This window comes from Colobus angolensis, unplaced genomic scaffold (genome assembly GCF_000951035.1).
Source record: "Colobus angolensis palliatus isolate OR3802 unplaced genomic scaffold, Cang.pa_1.0 Scaffold11, whole genome shotgun sequence".
Taxonomy (NCBI): domain Eukaryota; kingdom Metazoa; phylum Chordata; class Mammalia; order Primates; family Cercopithecidae; genus Colobus; species Colobus angolensis.
Genome location: NW_012112030.1, coordinates 3,260,736 through 3,270,091, shown reverse-complemented (window position 1 = coordinate 3,270,091; position 9,356 = coordinate 3,260,736). Strand labels below are relative to the sequence as shown.

Sequence of the window (9,356 nt, the reverse complement as noted above, 5' to 3'; positions counted from 1 at the left end):
AGGATGCTTCACTCTCAAAGATCTGAGCAAGACTCCGTCTCAAAAAAAAAAAAAAAAAAACAACCTGTGGGTAACTGGGGACTACTATAATTACTGATGCCATGAAAGATTGGACATCAAGGGCTATAAACCAGATTTTCAATAACACACAGGAAAAAAAATGACAGCAGGAAAGATTGAAATGGAATGGCAAAACTGGGAACTTTATTCATTTTTTTATTATGTGAGATGGAGTCTTGCTCTGTTGCCTACAGTGGAATGCAGTGGCTCACTCTCAACTCGCTGCAACCTCCGCCTCCTGGGATAAAGTGGTTCTCTTGCCTCAGCCTCCTGAGTAACTGAGATTACAGGTGCATGCCGCCACTCCCAGCAATTTTTTTTTTTTTTTGTATTTTTAGTAGAGACAGGTTTTGCCATGTTGGCCAGGCTGGTCTCAAACTCCTGGCCTCAAGTGATCCACCCGCCTCGGCCTCTAAAAGTGCTGCGATTACAGGCATGAGCCACCACACCCAGCTCAGAAACACAGATTTTAAAAATAATACTCAAGGCCGGGTAGGGCTCACTACAGGTGTAAGCCACTGCACCCAGCCTCTGTTTTTATTAAATATGGAAGGGTTATAGTTTGAAACATATTGGAAATATGAATGTGAAGGAAATTGAGTTTGTCAATGACCAGATTTTTATAAAAACCTTCCTTTCTTCCATCCTCTCACTAGCACTATTTAGGAGCCTACGTTTTTATTATCTTCACCGGCTTCCTCATTACCTTCTTGGCCTTTACCTTCTTCAAAGTCCCTGAGACCCGTGGCAGGACTTTTGAAGATATTACACGGGCCTTTGAAGGGCAGGTGCAAGGTGCAAATAGATCTGGGAAGGAGGCCGTCATGGAGATGAACAGCATCCAGCCTCCTAAGGAGACCACCACCAATATCTAAGTCGTGCCCCCTTCCACCTCCCTCCCAGCATGGGAAAGCCATCTCTCCCTGAACAAGGGAGAGACCTCATCAGGATGAACCCAGGACTGCTTCTGAATGCTGCTACTTGATTCCTTTCTCATCCCACGCACTCCACGAGCACCCCAAGGCTGGGGTTTGTTGGACTTTCAATGGCTTTTTAAATGTTTTATTTCCTGGACATTCTCTTCTGCTTAGGAGAGACTGAGTGAACCTACCTTCATTTCAGGAGGGATTGGCCACTTGGCATATGATAACTTTGCCAGCTTTTCCTCCCTTGGGTTCTAATATTGCCGCATTAGGGGATACAGGAGAAGAAAAGTAAGGTGCAGTTCCCCCAAGCTCAGACTTACCAGGAAGCAGATACACATATGAGTGTGGAAGGCAGAGGGGGTTTATGTAAGAGCACCTTCCTCACTTCGATACAGCTCTACATGGCAAATTAACTTGAGTTTTTTTTATTTCATCCTCTGGTTTAATTACATAAATATTTATTTTTAAGTGTAATTTTGCCAAATAATAAAAACAGAAGAAAATTAAGATTAGAGGGAAGTGTGTTTAAAGAGAGGTTATAGAGTAGAAGATTTGATGCTGGAGAGGTTAAGGCGCAGTAAGTAGAATTTAGGGAGAAACGTAGTTCATTATTGGAGGGTAAATGATGTGGTGCCTGAGGTCTGCACGTTACCGCTACCAGTTTCTGTCTTTCAGATAGAAACTCTTTAATTTCTCAGAAAAGTTGTATGCCTATTTAAAGCTACTGATTTCCTTTGGAAATTTAAGGTAATAGTTTACAGGTAGTAGTACTTGAAATCCAGGATTATTAACTAATATGGGCATTGTAGTTAATGGCAGTTGATGGGTTCTAATTTTGGATGGAGTTGAGGGAAGGGAAAGTGATTTCTAGAAAGCCTGTTCCCCTCACTGGACGAAATAACTCCTTCTTCTTGTAGTAGTCTCATGACTTTTGAAGTAATCTGCCACCTATCTTGTGGGAGCCATCCAAACAAGAAACCTAAAATAATTGGTTCTTGGTAGAGATTCATTATTTCTCTACTTTGTTCTTTAGGAGATTTTAGGTGTTGATGTTCTGTTTTATTTTAACTCATACTTTTAAAGGAATTCCCCAAAGAATGTTTACAGCAAACTTGGAATTTGTAACTTCAGCTCTGGGAGAGGATGTTTTTCTGAGCGATTATTATCTAAAGTGTGTTATGGCTTTAGGGTCACGGCACGCTTGCGTATGTCTGTTACCATGTCACTGTGGTCCGATGCCGGGTGCCCTTAGGGGACTTGAATCTTTCCAATAAACTACGTTTGAGATAGTATGAGTCAATGTGCAGGGTAGCCACACTTGAGAGGATGAATGTATGTGCATTGTCACTTTGCTCTGGGTGCAAGTACGTTATTGTTGACTTATTTTCTCTGTGTTTGTTCCCACAGCCCCTTTTTCATATGTTGCTCAATCTCCCTTTCCCTTCTTGGTGCTTACACATCTCAGAACCTTTAGCCAAACCCTTGCCAATGACAGTATTTTGGTTCTCAGTTCTCACTGTTCCCTCTGCTCGTGGAGCTTTTCAATAAAAATGCACCTAGCTATGGAGTGGGGTTTAGCTGGAAAGGTGACCTTCCAACTTCACGTCCACTTCTGGCTCTTCAAACAGGTTGGCATTAAGGCAGGGAAGTTGTTTTCCTCTTCCTCACTGAGAAGACTGTGAATCTTTCCATATGGATTTTCCATTATTAATGTTAGTTTGATTCTTTGTTTTAAAATAAAAATTCTGAGTGTACATGACATCACGGACACATTATTTATTTAGTTTTTTGCCGTTCCTATGACAACAAAATCAGCTTTAAATGCTGAGTTGACTGCTCAGTACCTGTTGTGACCATGAGACTTGTACGAGACCTTCCTTCATAGTCGTATGAGACTCTGTTCTTAGAGTCTCACACATATAAGAGAATAGCAATATTTGGCCGGGTCTGGTGGCTCACGCCTGTAATCCCAGCACTTTGGGAGGCCGAGGCAGGTGGATCACCTGAGATTAGGAGTTTGGGACCAGCCTGGCCAATAGGGTGAAACCCTGTCTCTACTAAAAATACAAAAAAATTAGCCGGGCGTGGTGACAGGCGCCTGTAATTCCCAGGTACTTGGGAGGCTGAGGCCTTGCTTGAACCCAGGAGGTGGAGGTTGCAGTGAGCCGAGATTGAGCCATTAGACTCCAGCCTGGGGGACGAGAGTGAGACTTTGTCTCAAAAAAAAAAAAAAGAGAATAGCAATATGTGTTTACTATGCAGATTAAGTGAAAAAGCCTTTGTGCCTTGCTTTTCATACTTGATGAATTAAGTTGCTTTCTTTCCCCAGTGAGAACTAGTTTTGTTTTTTTTTTTTCTGTTTTTCTCTTGTGTTACTTTCCACTTCCTTCCTCCTCCAGTCTTTGCTCTCTACAATTCATCCCACACTGCTGTCAGGGCATTCTTGTGACATACAATAGTCCCTTGCTGTCCCCAGGGGACTGGTTCCCAGACGCCTTCTTAGATACCAAAATTCAGGGATACTCAAGTCCCTTATATAAAATGCATATAGTCTGGGCGCAGTGGCTTATACCTGTAATCCCAGCACTCTGTGAGGCCAAGGCAGGCGGATCACGAGGTCAAAAGATCCAGAACATCTTGGCCAACATGGTGAAAGCCCGTCTCTACTAAAATTACAAAACTTAGCTGGGCGTGGTGGCACTCCAACCTGGCGACAGAGCAAGACTTAGTCTCAAAAAAAAAAAAAAGCATATAATTATTATTGTGATGATTTAAATGCAAATAATCTATGCACATCATCTCATGCACTTTAAAACATCTCTAGATTACTTTTAATATCTAATACAATGTAAATAATTGTTAAACTGTATTGTTTTTTATTGTTGTATTGTCTTTTTTTCCAAATATTTTCCATCTGTAGTTCTTTGCATCTGCAGATACAGAAGGCAGACTGTATATCACTATCCTACTTAAAATCCCTTGGCCGGGCGCGGTGGCTCACACCTGTAATCCCAGCACTTCGGGAGGCCGAGGCGGGCGGATCACGAGGTCAGGAGATCAAGACCATCCTAGCTAACACGGTGAAACCCCATCTCTACTAAAAATACAAAAAAAATTACCCAGGCGTGGCGGCGGACGCCTGTAGTCCCAGCTACTAGGGACGCTGAGGCAGGAGAATGGCTTGAACCCAGGAGGCGGAGCTTGCAGTGAGCCGAGATCGCGCCACTGCACTCCAGCCTGGGCGACAGAGTGAGACTCCCTCTCAAAAATAAATAAATAAATAAGTAATCCTTCAATAGCTTCCAGTTAACTACAGAAGAAAATTAACCCGCCTAGTGGATCATGTAACCCCTGTAAGACAAGATCCCTGCTACCTCTTCAGTTTGACTTACATTTATTTCTTAGCTCCTATTTATATAAAACATCTTCCCCATTACCACATTCATTCACACCTCCATGCCTTCATTTATAAGTTCTGACATTCCACATAGTGAAAATATTTGAGGAGCCACCTTTTCTATTTCTATTTACCCCAGTCATGTGCTCCATAAAGCCTTCCGTATTCCCAAAATGTTGCTTACACTGTGAAACTGTGCTGACTGTCCCAGAAGTGCCTGGTGAGTACACAATGATTAATTTGTTTTGAGGCAAGGTCTCATTCTATCGCCAAGGCTGGAGTGCAGTGGCGTGATCACAGCTCACTGGCAACCTTGACCTCCTGGGCTCAAGGGGTCCTTCTACCTCAGCTTCTGCAGTAGCTGGGACGATAGGGGAGTGCCACCATACCCATCACCAGCTAATGTTATTTTTGGTAGAGATGAGGTCTTGCTATGCTGCACAGTCTGGTCTCCAACCACCTGAGCTCAAATGATCCTCCCACCTTGGCGTCCCAAAGTGCTGGGATTACAGGTGTGAGCCACTGCACCCCACCTCTCCATAATTATCATAGCTCCCTCTTTTCCACCTTTGCTTTCTTAGGATTTATTCTCTGTATCACCAATTTTTTTTTTTTTTTTTTTTTGAGATGATGTCTCGCTGTGTCGCCTAGGCTGGAGTGCAGTGGCATGATCTCGGCTCACTGCAACCTCCTGCCTCATTCTCCCAAGTAGCTGGGATTACAGGCGCCTGCCACCATGCCTGGTATTTTCAGTAGAGACGGAGTTTCACTATGTTGGCCAGGCTGTTCTCGAACTCTTGACCTCAGACAATCCACCCGCCTCGGCCTCCCAAAGTGCTGGGATTACAGGTGTGAGCCACCGTACCCAGCTTTTTTTTTTTTTTTTTCTTTTGAGATGGAGTCTTGCTCTGTCGCCCAGACTGGAGTGCAGTGGCGCTATCTCGGCTCACTGCAAAGAGTTAACCATTATTAACAATTTATTCAATATCCCTTGAGAAACTCTCTATATTTACATAAGCCTACATAAGTAAGATTCCTTTTCTTGTCTTCCTTCTTCTTTTTTTATTTTAACAGATGGGGACATATTGATGATGCTGTTCTCTAACTTCTTTTATTTACTCAGTGACACATCATGGATGTTGTAACATAGCAGCACCAAATATCTACCTAATTATGCAGAGTATCTGCATAGTACTACATTCCACAGACATTGCAAAATTTATGTTTACCGGTTTCCTATCAGAGGAGATTTTGGTTTTATATCTTTTCTTTCCTTTTTTGAGATAGGGTCTCTGTCACCCAAGCTAGAGTGCAGTGGTGTGACCTCGGCTCAGTGCAACCTCGACCTCCAGGCTCAAGTGATCCTTCTGCCTCAGCCTCTCAAGTAGCTGGGACCACAGACAGGCAGGTGCCATCACACCTGGCTAAATTTTTTTTTTTGAAACGGAGTCTCACTGTGTCATCCAGGCTGGAGTGCAGTGGCGTAATCTCGGCTCACTGCAACTTCCGCCTCCTGGGTACAAACAATTCTCCTGCCTCAGCCTCCTGAGTAGCTGGGATTACAGGCATGTGCCACCACGTCTGGCTAATTTTTTTGTATTTTTAGTAGAGACGGGGTTTCTCCATGTTGGTTAGGCTGATCTCGAACTCCTGACCTCAGGTGATCCACCCGCCTCAGCCTCCCAAAGTGCTGGGATTACAAGTGTGAGCCACCGTGCCCGGCCGCGTCCATCTAATTTGTGTGTTTTTAGTAGAGACAGGGTTTCGCCATGTTGGCCAGGCTGGTCTGGAACTGTTTACCTCAAGTGATCTGCCTGCCTCAGCCTCCCAAATTGCTAGGATTTCAGGTGTGAGCCACCACGCCCAGCCCAGAGTGATCTTTTAGAATTGAATCATGTCACTCTGCTGCTTAAAGCCTTCCAATTACACCTTACCACTTAAAATAAGATCCAGACTCCTTCACCATGACTAGCAAATCTAGTGACCTTAGGTCCCAGTTTAAATTTCCTTGATTCGTTTTCGTTTTCTTTCTTTTTTTATTTTCTTTCTGAAACAGAGTTTCCCTCTTGTCCACTAGGCTGGAGTGCAATGGCATGATCTCAGCTCAGTGCAACCTCTGCCTCCTGAGTTCAAGTGACTCTCTTGCCTTAGCCTCCTGAGTAGCTGGGATTACAGGCGCGTGCCACCACGCCCAGCTAATTTTTGTATTTTTAATAGAGACAGGGTTTCGCCATGTTGGCCAGGCTGGTCTCCAACTCCTGACTTCAGGTGACCCTCCTGCCTCGGCCTCCCAAAATGCTGGGATTACAGGGGTGAAGCACCGCACCCAGCCTGCTTTGATTCATTTTCAAAACTTCCCTGTTACAGTTACCCTACCTAAAAGGTTTGCCTTTTCAATTTCATCTCTTATTGTCCTCCTTGCATACTGAAGTCAAGCCCCATTTGTCTTTCCAGTTGTCATATACATCAAATTCATTGTCACTTAGGTTATTTTTGCACTTGTCCCCTTGTGCTTGGAATATTCTGCCTCCGTTTTTCATGACTGAATCTATCTTAGGAATTAGGTCTTAGTTAACAACTTCTGCAGAATATAAGTGTCATAAGAAGCATACTTTGTTGTCTTATTCATGCCTAGAACACTGTCTAACATTTAATTGATTTTTTTTTGTATGGTTTTTGTTGTGTTTTTGGTTTTTGGGTTTTTTTGAGACAGGGTCTCATTGTGTCACCCGGGCTAGAGTGCAGTGGGGCGATCTCAGCTCACTGCAACCTCTGCCTCCCGGATTCAAGAAATTCTCCTGCCTTAGCCTCTGGAGCAGCTGAGACTACAGGTGCAGGTCACCATGCCTGGGTAATTTTTGTATTTTTAGTATAGAGGAGGTTTCACCATATTGACCAGACTGGTCTCAAACTCCTGACCTCAGGTGATCCACCTACCTCAGCCTCCGGAAGTGCTGGGATTACAGGTGTGAGCTGCCGAGCCCAGCCCTAATTGATGTTTATTAAGTGTATCAGTCTGGGTCCTATCAGAAGACAAAAATCACACTTTTTTTGTTGTTGTTGTTTTGTTTTTACAGGGAAAGGTTAATATAAAGAGTACCAAACTGGCCGGGCGCGGTGGCTCAAGCCTGTAATCCCAGAACTTTGGGAGGCCGAGACGGGCGGATCACAAGGTCAGGAGATCGAGACCATCCTGGCTAACCCAGTGAAACCTCGTCTCTACTAAAAAATACAAAAAAAACTAGCCAGGCGAGGTGGCGGGCGCCTGTAGTCCCAGCTACTCAGGAGGCTGAGGCAGGAGAATGGTGTAAACCCGGGAGGTGGAGCTTGCAGTGAGCTGAGATCCGGCCACTGCACTCCAGCCTGGGCGACAGAGCGAGACTCCGTCTCAAAAAAAAAAAAAAAGAGTACCAAACTATAATAAAAGTAACTGTAAGATGTAAGATAAAATGCAGTTTCCTAGAGCTGAGGGAGATTATCCAAGAAAGGACATACTTGGAAGGAAGGCCACTGCCATCTCCTCAAAACTGAGGTGCACACCCTACTGGAGAATGTAGAGTTGCAGTCCACAGGAGAGCAGAGAATTTTGGTGGTTTGCCTGGGTCAGTGCTGGTGTTCAGTCCCTGGGCAAGCAGGGAACACACAGCTGGTGACCAGACATGCAGATGTGCAGAGGGAGTCGCACCAGAGGAGTAGGAGGCCTGGAGGGTGGCATCCCTGTGGAAAGTGACCACCAGGCCAGGGCGTGGCTGGAGCAGGTCACCACCAAATTTCCTCTCATCTGTACTGCTGACCTATGGTGCAGCCACTGGAACCAGCAAGAAAATCCCCCTTCATCCTGGAGTATCATTCCAGCACCATCTACTGAGAAAGCATTGTTCTTAGTACTCTAAAAAGGAAAGCTTAAAGGAATTCCATCCATTTAAAAGCAGGTATTGAGGGATGAATTGGAGCTGACAGACAATGAATTGATAACTAGCACAATAAGTGTTAGATGGCCGCCTAGATAGTAGTGAGATTTGGTTGAGGGGATTTCCCCCTTCCACACCTCCCAAAGCCACCTGGGCTTTTAGAGAAAATTCAAGGTAAAACTTGTCCCCAACCCTGATGCCCCTCTTCCTTTTTTTTTGGAATCAAGTGTTTGTTGCAGAAATTTGGCTAAGGTTCCAAATGGTCCCAGCGGGGACCAGGGAGTCGCCTGCCCAGGGTTGGGCAAGTGAGACAAGGAAAAGGTGGAGGGAGCGCCTCTGGGCCTGGAGCTTCAGAGCTGCAAGATGCAAGAGCCAAGCTGCAGGTGAGGCTTATGCGGCTTCGGCTCCGGCTCTGCGCTGTGGGCCTTCATCATGCCGTCCTCTCTCATCATAAGCTATAGATACCCAAAGAATGGCACCGATGAATCATCTAGTAACAAATCTGTCTTTCTGATCGGGGGCCTTCGCTGCACTGGCGTGGCTGAAACTGCGGTTCTCACCAATGTCCACCTTCTTCCTCCAGTTCGCCGCCCTGTGTCCAGCGAGCACCGAGCCCGCCAGCTCCAGACTTGGCAAGGCGGCCGCGACCACCCCCTTCCCACCGCCCCAGCGCCTCATGAGGCTCGGACTGGCGGGGTTGGGGGTGGGGCTGCAAAACTGGAGACCCTGCAAAAGGCTGGGTCTGGGCAGAGCTGTCTTCCCCGCGAGTCCCCTTCACTGCGCAGGCGTGGCCAGCTGCAGAACCTCGTTTTTGTTTTTTTTGGTTTTTTTTTTTTTTTGAGACGGAGTCTCGCTCTGTCGCCCAGGCTGGAGTGCAATGGCAGGCTCTCAGTTCACTGCAACCTCCATCTCCCGGGTTCAAGCGATTCTCCTGCCTCATTCTCCCAAGTAGCTGGGATTACAGGCGCCTGCCACCATGCCTGGTATTTTCAGTAGAGACGGAGTTTCACTATGTTGGCCAGGCTGTTCTCGAACTCTTGACCTCAGACAATCCACCCGCCT

At 45.6% G+C, this 9,356-nt stretch overlaps 1 protein-coding gene across 4 annotated transcripts in view; it reads left to right on the top strand.

Moving 5' to 3' along the window:
- Nucleotides 1-2,747, top strand: part of LOC105519332 (solute carrier family 2, facilitated glucose transporter member 3-like) — a 92,311-nt gene extending 89,564 nt beyond the window's left edge. For all 4 annotated transcript variants that reach the window (XM_011952673.1, XM_011952697.1, XM_011952681.1 and 1 more), the window contains one exon: nucleotides 717-2,747. In XM_011952673.1, the coding sequence (XP_011808063.1) occupies nucleotides 717-935 (219 nt within the window). In that variant the 3' untranslated portion in view covers nucleotides 936-2,747. The remainder of the gene's footprint in view (nucleotides 1-716) is intronic.
- Nucleotides 2,748-9,356: the final 6,609 nt, after the last annotated feature.